The 17,743-nt window shown below is 38.0% G+C and overlaps 3 protein-coding genes and 2 non-coding genes across 6 annotated transcripts; 2 read left to right on the plus strand and 3 right to left on the minus strand.

Annotated features, from left to right (window-relative positions):
• The first annotated feature begins 213 nt into the window (after positions 1 to 213).
• TRNAI-AAU lies at positions 214 to 287 on the plus strand. Its single transcript has one exon. It is a non-coding gene; the product is annotated as a tRNA-Ile (tRNA).
• An 84-nt stretch (positions 288 to 371) lies between these two features.
• Positions 372 to 445, plus strand: TRNAI-AAU. The gene has a single exon. It is a non-coding gene; the product is annotated as a tRNA-Ile (tRNA).
• A 108-nt stretch (positions 446 to 553) lies between these two features.
• On the minus strand, positions 554 to 1,701 carry LOC111789033 (major pollen allergen Ole e 1-like). Its single transcript, XM_023669648.1, has 2 exons — positions 1,177 to 1,701; positions 554 to 1,078 (listed from the first exon to the last, which is right to left on the minus strand). Exons 1-2 carry the CDS (start codon positions 1,346 to 1,348, stop codon positions 663 to 665), a joined length of 588 nt encoding a protein of 195 aa, XP_023525416.1. The 5' UTR covers positions 1,349 to 1,701; the 3' UTR covers positions 554 to 662.
• A 547-nt stretch (positions 1,702 to 2,248) lies between these two features.
• LOC111788627 (AUGMIN subunit 5) lies at positions 2,249 to 10,588 on the minus strand. Of its 2 annotated transcripts, XR_002814184.1 has the most exons (11): positions 9,523 to 10,588; positions 7,659 to 8,201; positions 5,879 to 6,020; positions 5,524 to 5,700; positions 5,157 to 5,366; positions 4,855 to 5,040; positions 4,578 to 4,737; positions 3,940 to 4,135; positions 3,459 to 3,591; positions 2,496 to 2,858; positions 2,249 to 2,417 (listed from the first exon to the last, which is right to left on the minus strand). XR_002814184.1 is itself a non-coding variant. In XM_023669031.1 (10 exons), the coding sequence occupies exons 1-10, from the start codon at positions 10,050 to 10,052 to the stop codon at positions 2,730 to 2,732; spliced, it is 2,406 nt and encodes an 801-aa protein (XP_023524799.1). In that variant the 5' UTR covers positions 10,053 to 10,588; the 3' UTR covers positions 2,249 to 2,729. The 2 variants fall into 2 exon arrangements, 1 of the variants encoding a protein (XP_023524799.1); XM_023669031.1 differs by having other exon boundaries at positions 2,249 to 2,858.
• Positions 10,589 to 11,493: 905 nt separating this feature from the next.
• On the minus strand, positions 11,494 to 17,052 carry LOC111788980 (truncated transcription factor CAULIFLOWER A-like). The gene is made up of 8 exons (XM_023669588.1): positions 16,702 to 17,052; positions 15,006 to 15,087; positions 13,312 to 13,376; positions 13,142 to 13,241; positions 13,037 to 13,078; positions 12,894 to 12,935; positions 12,684 to 12,796; positions 11,494 to 11,874 (listed from the first exon to the last, which is right to left on the minus strand). Exons 1-8 carry the CDS (start codon positions 16,884 to 16,886, stop codon positions 11,751 to 11,753), a joined length of 753 nt encoding a protein of 250 aa, XP_023525356.1. The 5' UTR covers positions 16,887 to 17,052; the 3' UTR covers positions 11,494 to 11,750.
• Between the last annotated feature and the right edge of the window lie 691 nt (positions 17,053 to 17,743).

The raw sequence follows: 17,743 nt of genomic DNA on the forward strand, positions 1-17,743 counted from the left end.
TTTGTTTTGATTAGCTTTTAATGTTTTAAAATTTCATTGATTTCATTCAAAAATATGTTTGATTTTATATTTTTATTTTATTTTCATCTTTAAATTTTAAATATTTAATATTTTTAAGAAATCTAATGGGTGAGATTTAGCTGTTTTAGGTTAATTTTCTAATATGTTATACAAAATAAGAATTAATAAAAATTTGAAGATTAAGAAGCATATGGCCTATTAGCTCAGTTGGTTAGAGCGTCGTGCTAATAACGCGAAGGTCGCAGGTTCGAAACCTGCATGGGCCATTTTACTTAACATCATTTTTTAATCTTTTATATCCATTACATATCTAATATTTATTGAATAACCCGATGGCTTAGGGAACATACGGCCTATTAGCTCAGTTGGTTAGAGCGTCGTGCTAATAACGCGAAGGTCGCAGGTTCGAAACCTGCATGGGCCATTTTTCTTGATCACCATCCTTTTTTTTTATATACCATGAGATATATGAACTTTCTTGATTGCTCCAATGGCCTAAAATTATGAAACTTTTATTTTGAAACCAAATAAGTAATATTACCAAACTTCAATCCTTAATCAAACTTATTTAACGTACTCTACACCATCACTCATTACCCCAACAAAAAAAAAAATCCAATCTTTAACCAAATCATCCATCATCATGGGCTCTGTTTCAGTTCTGAAGAAGTTTCCTCCGGCTGCAGCGGGTTGGGCGGAACAATCGGCGGGAACAGAAGCTGAGGGTTGTTGACTTGTTTGGATTTGAAAATGTCGGTCTTCTGATTGCAGAAAGCGGGCTTGAAAGTGAAGAAACCAGCTGAGAAAATTCGGACGCCATTTTTGTTCTTTGAGTTCTTCAATTTGAGAGCAGAGGAAGTTGCAGAGGAGGCTACAGAGCAGAAGGGTTCACTGCTTTTGATCAGTCTTACATTACAGCTTTCGATTTTTTTCATGTGTTTTGCCACAGAGAATGGCAAAACTACTCTGAATTTGCCATGTTTGTTTGTTTTGACTTGATGCTGGAAACTGGTTTTGGAGGCTTTTTCGTCTCTGCATTCTACAGCAACTGTGGCACCTGCAATCAAGTAGTAATAACAAGGATCATATGTGGGTGGAGACCAAATCAATGCCTTTTAAACTATGGGATCCAAAGATGAAGAAAAAACAGAGTACCTGGGATGAAATGGGCAAACTTGGAGAGATTTTGCTGATAACAAGTGTCACAGAAAACAGAGCCAACAAGAACAGCCGGAGGAGGTGGAAGAGCCTTCTTCTGAAGAGGCTCAGAGAAGCCATCAACGCCGTGGTTCAGAAACAAAACTAACACAAACAAAAACCAGACCATACTCGAAGAAAAAACCCCTTTAAAACAAGAATTTAATGACAAATAATATCATGAACCCTCTTACTATCTTTCCTTGTCTAAATTCTCATATCTTTGTCTTCTTTCAACTCTTCTGGAATCTCTGAAATGGGAAGATAGATATTAAAAGCACTAAAACGGCAAGGCTGGAGTTGTTATTTATGAGTTTCAGGCCAAAAGTTAGTGTGAACTGCGAACTAGAAGAAGTAAATGCAAAACAGAGAGGAGAAGGACTTCGTTGGTTCACGGGACAAGTAGAAGAACCACACAAGTTTCTTTCTTTTTTCTGTTGGGTCTCATCTCATCCATAGCTTTATTACTTACATTTCTATCTTACGATCAATCTCCATACACATTAATCCTCTCTTCTCTGCTCTTGTTTGTATTTATCTTCTTTGCTTTTTACGCGAGTTGCCTAAACAAGAGGCGCTATTTATTGTAGAGCTTGTACTCATCTTTCTATTAGTAGTCGTTCGAGTTATACAACGATTAGAATTAATGTGATTTTGTTCTTGTTTTCGTAACATGGGATATAATGGACTTAGTGCCAAACTCGGACTACCTTATGCTTCATGAACCATTGTAACCTAGCATCTACCATTCGTGATAAGATAATTCTAATCAGTCAAGACCTCATAAGTTCATAAGATTGCTCAGAGAGTAAATGTAACGGCTTAAGCCCATTGTTAGTAGATGTTGTCCTCTTTAGGCTTTTCTTTCCCAACTTTCCCTCAAGGTTTTTAAAACTTGCCAACGTGCATGAACACATCCCTATTTCATAAATAATCAGATTTCTTTGCGGAAGGAGATGTTTTGGAAGAGTTTGTATTTGAGGTAGGTGTTACAGAGGTGAAACTCCAAAAGAGCAAACATGTTAAAAACTGGAAAGAAAGGCGCCTTGAAGGTGAAATATGACCATTAATCACACAATTAAGTAGAATTACAATCAGGTATTGCTATGGTGAAATATCACACTATCTTAGATACAAAATGAGGGACTAAAGCAACTGGAAAAACAACACGAGCAGCAAAAACTCGAGCCAGACGTCGCCTGCAAGTGACTGACTTGTGAGACATAGTATTGGAATAAGCAGCACATAAAGATTTTATAAGAAGCAGGAGTTCTAACTGTATGTCCATCATGAAAAGCATAGAGATATTGACCATTGCACTCTTCAACTCAGTGTCATCTGCATTTCCCTTGCCTAAAATCACACAAGATTTCCCACCAACATTCCCAGACGCCCTGCTTGCAGTTTTATGTGGTTATGAATTTTAACACTAGTGGTACAAAGATACAAGCAAACTGGGCAAATCTGACCAATTTAGCTTCAATTGAATTGAGAATTCAATGCTTCTTCAACTACAAGAGCTCCTTGTCGTAGAAGGCAAGAAGTTGTTTAACATGATTATGCCAAGCAGCAACGTTTTGCCCATCAACAGTGACCCAATCAACAACAGTTGATGCTGGTTGTTCCCACCACCCGTCGAGCTGCATCACCAACCGTGTTATGTTCAATATTTAAGAACAAGAAAAGATTATAAAAAAAAATTACAAGTTGATGGTCCAATGTACATTCTAATGATGTAGACATACTCCTAGTCAATCATCAAAACGGAAAATCATGTGGCAACATGAAAATGCAGCAAATAGAGTGTGAGAAACCTCAGATTCACGAGTATATGACGCTTTAGGGCATGTTTGAAAGTTATTTTGGAAGGACCAAAGTCACTCCCGAACATGCCTTTACACATTTCAAACCAACTAAGACCCTCAAAATAGGTGAACAAATAATAGACAAGAACGAAAAGAACGCACTCCAAAAGTCGGTATGCAAGTATCATATCAAAAAAACCAAGTGATTTGATTGCAAGTTGCTTCAAAGCAATTATGAACAGAAATAAATGCACAAAGAGCCAAACTAGTTGCATATTGATGATCCTAATTCAACACAACTATGTGTATATACTAAATAGAGAAATTGAGGCGATTCAAGCTGAAAGTAAAGAATGAAAGGAAAACTATACAGCACAAACCAGTAACAACAAGTAATTGGAAAGTGCAGATTTAAATAGGCATTCGAGTCCTTACCAATCCCCTGACATATTTGCAATCTTCCATGCTTTTCTGAGCGCTCATAACAGCAGTTCTAAGTTCAGGCAACCATTTCTCTGTGACAGATTTCTCTTGCTCGGTGGCCAAATTTAGGCAATACTTTGTTGTCCTGAAATACAAGATAACAAACTCAACAATCCAAAGTAATGAAGAATAAGAAAGTATTAAACGAACACTAAATGAGAATACGAAGTCTAATGCCGACTCCAATGTTAATTTCTTGCGAGCATTCTTGGAGAAGGAAATGAATATAATATTGCAAAGGTTCATAGTGTAGGAGGAAGAAGCACTGGCTGGAAGGATTGAGTTGGCGGAAATCTTCCCTAAAATCTAAAAGGGAGAAAAGCTCAACCGGGGATGGTTTTTCACTACATTATTATAGTGAGCTCTTCTTAATCACCAAGAACAGGCAGCTTAATGTTATGTAAATCTTCCCCTGGTAGCATATTTTAGTTACCTTTCATAATCTGTCTGAGCTCGATGAGCGTGTTTTAGCAATGCATGACCACTTTCAACCAGATCCTGCCTTATATGAACCAAATTGATTGCTTTAGCCAACTCCTCCAACACACTAGCCTCAGAACCTCGAAGTTTCAAGCAGAATTCCAGAGACTCCAAAACTGATGCTAAACTAGCATCTGTCCCCTCCAAACCTAATAACACAGAGTTCAGTTCAAGTAAAGAAAAGGTGTATGATACATCAAATGGATTAGATCATCCAGGCGGTTAGAAAGCATCTGCTACAAATGCTGCAAGTCATGCACATCATCTTTAATAAAAGGCTAACATGATACTGACAGAGGTAAACCTACAGAAATCATATTACATAAGAAGTTAATTCAGGTGCCTTACAAGCAATGCCCACATATCAAACATTTTGGGGGTGTGATGTTCCCCCTTATCTGTTCCCCAAGTAATTGCTAATTCAATATGCTTGGACTAAGGACATACACCGCTGGTAAGCATCATTAGAAACATAGACTAAACGTATCCAGCAACAAGTTTTACAAATACTAATACCAATGTATGAGGAAAAGTAGCTCTGACATGTAATGACTTAGATTATATTGCTTTATTTCCTAAAGAGACCCTCACCAGCTGGATATTGAAGGCAAGCAGAAACACGACATATAGAAGGTATTGCTGATGGATCTCTGGCACCAGCTTTCGCAGTCAATATGGCAGCATTCTTCTCTGCAGCAGCAACGGCATCAGGTCCTAAAGATACATTTACACCCATGGATTCTAGCAGTGCCTGATATGGAATAATCAAAGAGGTTGATGCATGGTAGAGTTTCATGAATAGATTCTGCATATCAATTAACAGCAAAAACTGAGCATATCATAAAGTTTATTAAATTAGTTGACGAACCTGTGGAGTTGATGGAAGCATGAAAAGGGTATTATCAGGACTTCTATAAAAGGCTGAGACCTCGTTATCAATAAGCTCTTTTGCACTATTTGAAATATCAGAAACAACGGCACATGCTGGGATGATGGTGCTTGAAGCATACTCTCTTGCAGCTAAATGTTGCTGATTCCAGAATATAGCAGCATCCTACAAGATTAAGGAAGCCATATTTACGATCGTTTTCCCTTAGCCACCAAATTTCCTTTTAATATGTAAGAAAATCAACAGGCATGCAACTTTACACAGAATTTAATGTTCCTTACTGTATTAGCCTTCAGAAGAGCAGTATATATGGTTTCAAGTTCAGATCTGCGCGCATCAAACTCCTCTATCTTCTTCCACTTCTTTTTCAAAGAATCTTCAGCTTCTTTCCTTTCTGCACATAACTTATTCAAGCGTTGTATTTCTGACATTAGTGTATTCAAGCTAGCCCTCAAGCCAGCAAGTTCTCTCTCTTTAGCCCAAACTTCCAACTGCATCAAAGAAAAACCATCCTTGAAAATAGTTGTGTTTTTTTTCCCCTTAAAGAACAAGAGGATCAAGGTTGAAAAAGAATTATTCAAAGTGGAAAAATGTAAAGAATCCAGAACTTCTATTGCCAGGACTGTAAAAGCTAGAAAGTACTATTACCTCAAATTGTCTAAGACCTCCGACATTTTGTGAGGTCCCTCCAACACCAAGGGAATGAGAAGAAATTACATCACCACTACCATGTAATCGATTTAAAATCTTCTGACACATGTCCCTAGCTTCTGCCGCTTTGTTCAGTGCATCTTCAGTGGCCAAAAATTGTTGTACATGTGCTTTCTAGGGAAAATGTGTTCGCAGATATCAATAAACTTTCGTGACACATTAAAGAAAGACTACAGACTATAACATGAAATCATATTCAAAGTAAGCGAAAAACTTGATCAATAAACGTGATCAAGATGGTTTATAAAATACACTTGTGCAGAACGGAACTCTAACTGAAAAAGAATAGAACCTGTCTTTCAAGAAGTTGATTCTGAGTTCCTTTAGACGGTACATCAACTCCTAACTTGCCATTACCATACAGTTCATAGTGCAGCGGTGAGTTGATATCAGACGATGAGACATCTGTAACTCTATTGTTCTCATACTTGTATCTAATCAAATTATTCAAAAAGAGATGTTAATTTGACATTACAAAGGAACATGTACATCATACATAATGTCACAGAAGCACATGCTTATTCAATATGGTTCAGGTCAACCTATACCTTTTGTCCCTATAACTTCCTATATGCATATATTTGTAATATTAAGCTTCGAACTTCCATCTTTTAAGTCCCTTTGTGCTTTCATTTATTAATCTTGATAATCCTTGTCCTTGCTTGTAATGTAAGAGTTGATAAACAAATAAGAACAATAATATGGCACTGATGTAGTCAACAATATATTAAACCCCGTTAATGGCCTCCTATTCACATTAATAGGTTTGAACTTTTAAAAGTAAAGTGACAAAATTAGCCCAAACTTGAAAGTATGGGAACAACAGATAACCTGTGATGTCCCACATTGGTTGGGGAAGAGAACAAAACACTCTTTATAAGAGTGTGGAAACCTTCTCTTAGTAGACGCGTTTTAAAGCCTTGAGGGGAAGCTCGAAAAGGGAAAGCCCAAATAGGACAATATCTGCGAGCGGTGGATCTGGGTCGTTATATAACCTAAGTTTATTTACCATACTCAGAAATCATCCAAATCTTTTGAGACACAAGCCAGTACTTCACTGCTAGCATCTGATAGTTTGCAAAGGTGTGAAATATTTTTATCCAAAATAGGCAGCCCAAGAGGTTTTGAAATTTGCCTTCCAAGTTGAGTCAAGTGGATGTTAGAACCACCTCTACTATGTAACTACAGTTATTTTTTAGAACTAATATATCATGAGGAGAGAAGATTACAGAAGATGGTAGATATGCTAAGATATGCTAACTACTCAAAGAAAGAAGTTCACAAAAGAGGACTCCAATTGACTAAGATCATAAAGGCACCGTAATTACAGAACAATCTAAGATTTGAGGCCAAACTTTTTTCTTTTCTGTATGCTTCTCTTCCATGATTTGATGCCCTCCACCCGAACCCCTCAAAGCAGGGCTTTGACCAAATTATAATAAGACCTAGATTTTATTTGAAGCTAAGACCAGCAAGAAGTAGGAAAGTAGCTTCTCTACTGTCATTCAAGAACATAAAGCAAACCACAGCTAAGTGCCAAACTTCTTTCTTTACTCTTTACTTTTCTTTCATAATTCTTTTATTTCTCACCACCCAGATCGCTCAAAGTAGGACTTTAGCACATTAGACAACAAGAACATGAATAGATCCTTGAAGCGAAGAGCAGAAAAGAACAAATGATCACCTTTCCAAAAGAACCATTTCGTACATCACATCACTTGGCGAATAAAAAATATTTGATGAATACATTTTCAAAAGGAACCTCTACATCTTTTGTAATTTTTCTTCATTTTAATACAAACACCAAGTTTATTTCCAAGCAGCAGCCCTCCCTAAGCCCTCCCTAAAATCTGATTATCTCTCCACACCAGTTATTATGATCATACATTGTTGACTGATAATGACACTTGTAAAGTTACCAAAAAGTAAAATAGTCTTGACATAATATTGTGGTTTCAATAAAAACAAGGTTCTTCCTAGGAAAGGTTCTAACTTCTACGACTGTGGAGTGCGACCAGCCTGTCAAATCCAAACTAAAATAAAGAAAAGTGATCCAAGAAGAAAATATTTACCTCAAGGTTTCTGCATCAGCTCTGACATCAAATTTCTCTACCTCTCTAGAAACAAGAGTTTTAAGCCGTAATGTGTACGATGTAATTGCCTGAATCAGTTGGGGAGGATGCTTCAGGCAATTAACAATAACAGTTCTAACGTCATTAGGTATTTCCCCGTCAAAATTGATACATAATTTGGCAGCTTCTAATTGTGAGTTGAAATGAATGCCACAGCCTTCATAGGCAGGAAAAGAAGATCGTATCTTTTCAATCATGAGGGTTGCTAGAGATTCACAAGCCTTCCTGATATTTCTTTCCTGAGTAGTCTCAATAAGAATCACATCATCTGCTGACTTACTACCTTTAACAGTTGAATAAACAGCTTCCCTCTCAATATTTGCACTAAAGTTATTAATCACTTCAGTGGAAGAGTCCACACTTGACCTCTGAGCCTCTCTTGCTTGATTCACATAAAACCGTAAACGTTTATGGTACTCTTCAAATATTTTTTCTGCTTCATCACACTGCTGGTCATACGCTTCCAACATCACCTGTTTATGCCTGCACAATCAAAGGGATAAATCAATAAATCATAATTGCCCAAACAATTAACCATTTTGTCCGAATTCTAAGCATCGAGGATATTGCCAACTGAATTTTTAAGAAGTTTAATGACACAATCTCATGTAACTATTCCCGTTTTCTTCAGGTGAACTCTGAGTTCTGGGCATTGGATGAATATAAGGAAGATGAGACTCCTGTCAATTTTTCATGGCAGGTTGGCTTTGATTTCAGCAAATACTGCACCAAATTGAATTTCTAATGCAGCTAAACAGACTAGTTTTCTTATTCTAATACACCCAAAAGAACAAAACCATTTTTTTTTTAGAAAAACTGAAAGAATACACAAGGCACTTCTATTCTCGGAGCTTAGGTATATGAAGAGTGGCTTTTTGGACCCCTTTGTCCAGTGGTTAGGACATCGTCTTTTCATGTCGAAGACACGGGTTCGATTAAAAAAAGGATTCTAGGAGCAAAAAGAATTAACATTAATAAATTACTGGAAAGGTTTCCAATTCAATATAATTAAAGATAAAATTTAGTTGCTAAATCCATGATGGTATAAAGACCCAACGAAAGGCGTTGAACATAGCCTAAGGCTCAAACCTCAGCAAAGATCTCTCATTGAAACCCAAAACTTTATCCAAGAAACTTTCTCAAAGATAATCTTAAATACAAAACCCTCCAACCGGTGGTGATAGTCGCAACACCAGGACATCATCTAAAATTTGTCTCCTGAAGTAAAGGCTCCTTAATGCTCTGAAATTAGTGCTGCGGAGGAATTTCTTATATCTTTTATCTAGAACCTTAGCACTAACCTTATATAGGCAGATGACAAGGCTGATACGTCTAAAGTCCTACACTCTCTTAGAATGACAACAACCAACCAAACCCTTCATGAAGCCAAGGCAAAAATGATGGACCAAAAATTCCATAAATTACTCCTAGAGATTCTCTCTGACCGACTCACTCGTGAATGTCTAATGATTCAACATGTCATAACATAGTGAACCCAATCCAAAAATGTGGCATAACAATAATCACTTCGTCCAAATTCATGCAAATAGTAAACCATATATTAATTAAAGTACGTTAGACGACAGTCTACACAGAATAGTAAAGATATGAAACATGAGTTGTTTTCAATAGAACTACATTGAATCCAAAGTGGACATGGCCAGATCCTCGGAAACGAGATGAGATTTTATGAGATCAAGACCGTTTGTTCGTCCTTCAAATCCAAACATTAATGTCAATAAAGAAAAACTAAGAACTGCACCATGGTTCCTAAATTGACAAGAAAGGAAAGCAATAATCAAACCTGTAATTTGCTCGCTCATCGAGCATCCTTTTGCGCTCAGCCTCCTCTCTTGATACTTCCAACATTCTGGCCTTCAAATCCTTTCTTTGCCTTTTAACAGCATTCCTCATTCTCTCCACCTCCTTGGCTGCCAGTTCCCTCTCCTGCAATGCCACTTCTCGAGTCTCCACCACACTTGAGCTCTCTGCAGCCACTTTATCCTTCCTCCTCCCTTTACCCCTGCCGCCCTCTTCCTTCCCTGAAGTAGCTGACCCTCCACTACTGCTCTCACCTGCTCCACCACCGCCACCACCATGTACCATTATGTTCCTCCTGATATTCTCCACCGTCTTCTCCGATTTCACACGAGTTATCAAAAAATTCCATATGGGTATCATATTTCCTCGACAAACCTTGCGAAGGGCATCGATCGATGGCAACTGTGATTTGCTCGATGCGGTATATGAACCTAGTGGCCGATACCCCATTTCCTTCTGAAGCCATTCGACAATGGCCTCCGGCTGGGCAGTTGAACTATATGAACCCTGCATATTACGGAACTTTCTAGGGTTCCAAATCGATTTTGTAAACTAAACCGCCATTCACTTGGCCTTTAAAATCCCAAATGTCTTAAATCCAAATGCAGAAATGGAGATATAATGAATTCTATTAGGCAAAACCCATGGCATTCCACTGGGATAGACAGTATGAGCGAGAACTACAGAAACTGAACTCTGTAAAGCTCATTGATTTCACACGAAAACTTCGGCCCTTTTGGGGGATAGAAGAGAAATACCTAAACCAGATCGACCCTTTAGTCTTCGAACTGAGAATCACCAACTCGACAATTCTGAGAAGAAGCTACCTCCAATGGCGGAAATCCCCACAAATTCCTGTTTACAGTGAAACCCAGTCTCTGCAACAGACAGTGATTTTTCAAACAATTGGCAATGAAGTTGAAAAAACAAAGACAAAATTGAACAAAATTCAAATCTAGTGTGAACTGGGAGTCGCCGTTCGGTGCATCCGAATTTTAACCTTTGAAGAAAAAAAAAATCTCCCAGATTTTTGGTTGAAGGGTTCAAATCAAAGGTCCCGCTCGTGACATATACGAAATTGCTTTTACAAACGGATAGAATTAAAGTTCCATTATACAAAAATTAAGGGAATTTTTTTTTAATAATTTCTATTTACTCTTCAAATTATAAAATGTTGCGTCACTTTTGAGTTTAGTTTAATTAAATCTCGACTATAATTAATAGAAAAATATGGTAATTTTTGTGGATAATAATGATTTTGTTTTTGTTTCTCAAAAATGTTAATATTAATATATTTTCTCGTCATGTGAGACACGGTAATATAAAATATATTTTCACTATGTTTAAAATGGCATGAACATATATGTTTGTCTTGTAAACAATGTAAGTTCCGATATTTATGGAAAATTATGTGCATCATTGAACCATGAGTTTATATATGGAACTTCATGCATGTTGTATGTTTATCGATCATGGATACTTTCTCTGATTATGTTATGTATTGGCGTGTGCATCTAATGTTATTATTCAATTTCATTCCTCTTTCATTGGTTTTCAAGAACGTGTGCGTGCTCATAGTCAGACTCAGGGGTATGTTAATAAACCTGTCTAGTGGGACTCCGTGCATGAGCATGAACCAGTGTAGAGAAGTAAAATACAACAAATCCTACTCGTAAAAGAAAGTAAAGCCAAAGTAACAATCGTGAATTTAGGTCCCAATAAGCATGATACATTTTTCATGTTTATGCCTAACAACGAGGTTACTTACTAAGTATTTTTAAATACTCATTGTTTCAGTAACTTTTTTCAGGTAAAAGTGAGAGATCGGTGTACGGTGTATGATTGACGAGTGACGACTTCTATTGTTGAGGCCATGGACCATGGACAAGAAGGGTTAGCCAACCCATTGCATGCATGTAGACACATCAAGCAACACACACAAGTTCTCAAAAGCTAGGAAAAAGAAATGGAAGTAACCACAATTCAATTTTCTTCTGAGAGTTTTAAATGAATTTGGAGGCACATGAGATCTACATAATACAATATGGCTTTGTAATTGTGGGGTGGCCAACTGGGTATGAACGTCATTTTGTCTCCCCCTCCCCCATGGCCATTTTCTTTGTTACAATGGAGGTGGTGGTGGTGGTGGTAAGGGCAGCTGCTCCTCGCCCGCCGCCCGCTACGGAGAAGACGACGACGGTGCTGTTGCTTTTAGTTGCGATGACTTTCAGTCACATGGCTAAGCATCCAGGCTGGTATTTGGATGTTGGTGCTTGTTGGCCTTGTTTCATCTTCATCTGATCCTGTTGAGCCTCTCCCATCATGCAAGTTTGCTCTGCACATTAAAATATTTAGTCTTTAAGCCAAGGGTTGCTAGGTTGACCTGTGGAAGCTGATAAGGGTTTTGTTCTATCTGATCTTTTTCTCTACATGATGATCCAACAAGATCAAAAGGGTTACATGGGTTGGTGCTGAATGAGAGTTTCTCACCTAGTTTATGGATTTGAAGGGTTTAGATATAGAGTTATATGAGATTCCACGTCGATTCGAGAGGGGAACGAAACATCCCTAATAGACGCGTTTTAAAATTGTGAGGCTGACGACGATATGTACCCGACCAAAACGAACAATATCTACTAGCGGACCAAAGCGGATAATATCTGTTAGCGGTGGACTTGGCCTGTTACAGACTAATTCAAACAACCTCTCCCTTATAAACTCTAATGGAGGGTTTATCATTGTTTTTATTTTTCCCTTTTGTTGTAACACCCCAAGTTTACCGCTAGCAGATATTGTCCGTTTTGGCCCGTTACGTATCGTCATCAGCCTCACAGTTTTAAAACACATCTACTAGTAAGAGGTTTCCAACACTCTTATAAGGAATGTTTCGTTCTCCTCTCCAACCAATGTGGGATTTCACAATTCACCTCCTTGGGGACCAGCGTCCTCGCTAGTATACTGTCCAGTGTCTGGCTTTGATACCATTTGTAACAGTCCAAGTCCACCGCTAGCAGATGTTATCCACTTTTTCTCGTTACATATTGTTGTCAGCCTCACAATTTTAAAACGCGTCTACTAGGGAGAGGTTTCCATATTCTTATAACGAATGTTTCGTTCCTAGCGGAAAGAGAAAAGAAGGCATACCCAATAGAGAAAGAAGGAATTGGGGGTGGCATTGGCAAAATGGGCTGATAGGGAGCCAAGTTTGGGAGCTCGCAGTGTCCACGTTCAACCAAAGCTTTCTCATTCTCCTTTACCTATTTCCAAATCAAAATAGCCCATCAAACAAAGAACTTACTTAAAAATTTACAGCACCAAATGGGAGATGATGGCCTTTTCTACTTAAACTTATACCTTGTTTGCAAGCTGCCTGTTCTCCTCTTGCAGTTCCCTTTCCTTCAACCATTTATAACCAAAATTTAACCCATAATGGAAGCCATTAGAGTCATACATGCCTGAATAATGATACCAAATATATTGGTTCAAAAGTCATTCACCTTTTTGTGTAGCAATGAGATAGATTCTTGCATTAGTTGGTTCTGCAACAAAAAAAAGAAAGGTGAGATTCATGAACAGGAAGAACTTTGAATTTAAGAGCAGACCTTTCTGGCTCTTATGCGCTTCAGTGATGAATCAAGTTGCTGCTCCAAGCTTTGAAGTTCTCTCAAATTCAAAGGCTCAAGCTCTTCTCCCAAATAACGCCTTAAAAAAAAAAACAAAATAAATTTTTGTATAGTTGAAAATGAGTAATGCACAAGAAGTGTTGAAACACCTGATGTTCTTCTGTATAATTTCCATTCTGGCTGCAATTTTTGGGTACTCCTCGCACCAACTTACCTGCCAAGGGTGCTCACTTAGACACTTGAACCAGTTATTTGGGCCATAAGATGGGTATATATACCTACCAAACTTAATGGTAACTAATTTGTTCTAACTCATAATGAAACCAACCGGCAAAAAGCATTAAGGCTGAAAAGACTAATTTAAACACGAAAGGAAATTCAAATTTGATTTGAGCTCAAAAATCAATCCCATGAAATTTAAAGACGGGATAGATGAAGTGTTTGAACGACTTTTTGAACGACTTTCACCTGCCTACAACAAGACAAGACAATCATTATTGTGCTAGCAAGAACAGTAATAACTCAATTCACTACTAGTAGATATTGTCATATTTGACCTATTACGTATCGCCGTTAGTCTCACGGTTTTAAAACGTGTCTACTAAGGAGAGGTTCTGTGATGTCCCATATTGGTTGGGGAGGAGAACAAATCATCATTTACAAGGGTGTGAAAACTTTTCCCTAGTAGACGCGTTTTAAAGCCTTGAGGGGAAACCCGAAAGGGAAAGCCCGAAGAGGTGTCTGCTAGGGTGTGGAAACCTTCCCCTAGTAGACGCGTCTTAAAGCCTTGAGGGGGAAGCCCGAAAGGGAAAGCCCAAAGAAGACAATATCTGCCAGCAGTGGGCCTAGGTCGTTACAAATGGTATCAGAGCCAGACACCGGACGATGTGTCAGCCTTCTCGCTGTTCCCCGAAAGGGGTAGACACGAGGCGGTGTGCCAGTAAAGACGTTGGGCCCCAAAGGGGGGTGGATTTGGGGGCGGTCCCACGTCGATTGGAGGAAGAAAAGAGTGCCAGCGATGACGCTGGACCCCGAAGGGGGTGGATTGTGATGTCCCACATTGGTTGGGGAGGAGAACAAACCACCATTCGGGGGTAGACACGAGGCGGTGTGCCAGTAAAGATGTTGGACCCCAAAGGGGTTGGAATTGGGGCAGTCCCACATCGATTGGAGGAAGGAAAGAGTGTCAACAAGGACGCTAGCCCCAAAGGGGATGGATTGTGATGTCCCACATTAGTTGGGGAGGAGAACAAACCACCATTTTAAAAGGGTGTAGAAATCTTCCCCGAGCAGACGCGTTTTAAAGCCTTGAGGGGAAGTCCGAAAGGAAAGCCCAAAGAGGACAATATCTGCTAGTGGTGGGCTTGGGTCGTTACAAGTTTCCACACTTTTATAAAAAAATGTTTTATTCCTCTCTCCAACCGATGTGGATCTCACAATTCGCTCCCAGCACACGGCACAGTGTCTAGCTTTGTTACCATTTGTAACAGCCCAAGCCCACCGCTAATTGATATTATCTGTTTTAGCCCGTTACGTATTGTCATCAGCTTCATAGTTTTAAAACCCATTTTTTTTAGGAGAGGTATTCATACTCTTTTAAGGAAATGTTTTATTCCCTCTCTAAACGGGACGTGGAATCTCACAATAACAGTGTTCTAAGACATTCGAGATCCTAAAACCACTAGGTTGACATNTTTTTTTTTTTTTTTTTTTTTTTTTTTTTTTGTGAACAGTAAGAATGTTCCAAAAAGTAGCAAACTTTCAAACATAAATTGAAATTGAAATTGGTAATCAATAAAAACAGTAAACACAAGAAATGAAAATCAGATGCGTTAGTTTTTACCTGTAAATCAGAATCTGCATTTGTGGCCAATGGTCTCTCTGCATAAGAACACCTCTCGTATTTTTCCAAGATCTTCTCCATGCTGCTTGTTTGGAAACCAAATCAAACCCTTAATCAGGATCAGATTTTAGCATAAACCCCAAAAGATGGTTTAAACATTGTGTTGTAGATATCAAATGAGTATTGAAGTGGCACCTTTTCAAGCATTGTATACGATATTTAGAGACTTTCTCAACTTCTTGGTCATAGTTTAACAAATCACATACAACCCTGATCATGCTCAACCACCAGGAACCTAATAAATCTTACTATGTATACTTCAACTCATAACTAGTTATAAATCCTAAGGATTAACATCTCAATGTAATATAATGAGAACGTTCATGAGTTATTATGCTCAAGACATCAATCATGCAAGATAAAGATTCGAGCACAATGTTGTTGAAATTATCACAAGATGTTGCAATTCATGCCACAATAAAGAAGAAACAAGTTCCATTTATTATTGGATAGTTACAAATGTTGGGTGGATGATAATCTAGAGTTATGGTGTTTCTTTTATATATTTTAAATTTACGTTAATTATGGTCATAAAGTATGAAGGTTACAAACTCTTGAAATACCTCATGGAAGGTCAAGGGTTTTATCTTGAGGCTATATAACGTCTTATCTTTGTAAAATATAGTGAAAAGAGCATTTTTTCTTTACTATAGCTAATGACTAAATGTCTCTGCAATTCTACGTAGTTTAGATTGCATGTTGAGAATCATTTAAGCCGGACATAATCAATCTTACTCATGGAGTGATTCGAATCTCAAACAAATGTTTTTACCTTAAAATACTCGATCAACAAGATAATAAAAATCTTAGATTGCATGTTTAGAATCATTTAAGCCGAACATAATCAATCTTACTTGCGGAGTGATTCAAATCTCAAACAAGCGTTTTTACCTTGAAATACTCGATCAACAAGATAATCAAAATCTTAGATTGCATGTTTAGAATCATTTAAGCCGGACATAATCAATCTTACTTGTTGAGTGATTCGAATCTCAAACAAGTGTTTTTACCTTAAAATACTCGATCAACAAGATAATCCAAATCTTATCTCTCTTGTAGTGATTTCTTATTACTTTTAACTTCTAACGATCAAAAGAGATCATCGCTCGAGAAAAGGGTAACAAAAGATAGACTGTTACCATGCATATCAAATACAAATTCATCTCATGAATAGGAATTGTGCAGTACATGCATATATATATATATATATATATATATATACAAAACCAAGAAATTTGACTCCTTTTTCAGTGTAATTCGAGAGCTATAGCTCTTCATTCGAGATCCATCGAGAGATTCAAATACTAGGTTAGAGCTACAAAGCAGGAACAACAAAAAACATCATGGTCTCCCGACACGTGTCTCTAGGTTTTTTTTTTTTTTTTTTTTTTGGTACAGAATTTTGACAGACATCTCGTAATTCCTTGTTTCAAACGTAGAGTTGAAGAGAAAAGGAAGGAAATTTGTTGATTTTTTTGTTGTTCTTGGTGGTGGGTTCTATAAAGATGAGATTTTTATTATACAAAACAGTGAAAAACAAAAAGAAACAAAGACCCATGAAGAAAAGAAGGATAAAAATGGAAGCTTTTGATGTAATATTAGTAGTGGATGAATGTAACAGGGCGCAAAGAGGAACCTGGCATGAGTGGAGTACTCAAAGAGCTTTCCTTTGGTGGAGAAGACAATCAAGGCAACATCTGCATCGCAAAGGACAGAGATCTCATGGGCCTTTTTGAGCAGCCCAGCTCTACGCTTAGAGAAGGTGACTTGGCGGCTGATTTTGTTCTCTATTCTCTTGAGCTGCACTCTCCCTCTGCCCATGGTGGAGGGTTCTTGAGCAGAAGCCAACACGAACCCTAAAAGGAGAAGAGGAAGAAGAAGAAGAGGGAGTGGGGAATTGTTGTTGTTTCTATAATTGTGGATGAGGGAAGTGATTCGGTTGGAGTTTGAGAGGAGGAGAGATTGTTGCTAATGAGGGAAAAATAAGAAAGAAAGAGAAGGGCATGTGATGGATGTTGCATAGTACCATTGAGCTGTCGAGGAATGGTTGGAGGGAGACCGTGGAGCAGTTAATGTCTCAAATTTTATGTCAGTGGAATTTATAAAGGGTCACAGCTTTAGCTGAGCTAAGAGCTTTGTGTGTCTATGTTGTTCTTCTTCTTTACATGTGACGGCGCCACGCTTATATCACACTCAAAATCTATCTATCTATCTCATATCAAGTTTTCATGCTCGTCCGCTAATTTAGAGAATGATTATGAGTTTATAATAAAGGAATACTATTTTTATTGGTGTTGAGCATTTTGGGGAAGTCCAAGGCAAAACCATAAGTCTATAAAGTGGACAATATCATACTATTGTGGAGAGTCGTGTTCATCTACCAAAATCAACAACTTAATTCTTATTAACTGGCCACGAAAACATTAAGGGTGTGTATGAGATCTCACATCGGTTGGAAAGAGGAACGAAATGTTTCTTATAAGAGTATGGAAACCTCTTCATAATAGACGCGTTTTAAAATCGTGAGACTGATGACGATATGTAATGGTCCCTTTAGCTATTACATATGATATGATAGTCAGACATCAAGCGGTGTGCCAGCGAGATCCCACATCGGTTGGAGTATAAGAGTGTGGAAATCTCTCCTTAGTAGATGCGTTTTAAAATGGTAAGACTGA

This window comes from Cucurbita pepo, chromosome LG02 (genome assembly GCF_002806865.2).
Source record: "Cucurbita pepo subsp. pepo cultivar mu-cu-16 chromosome LG02, ASM280686v2, whole genome shotgun sequence".
Classification (NCBI taxonomy): domain Eukaryota; kingdom Viridiplantae; phylum Streptophyta; class Magnoliopsida; order Cucurbitales; family Cucurbitaceae; genus Cucurbita; species Cucurbita pepo.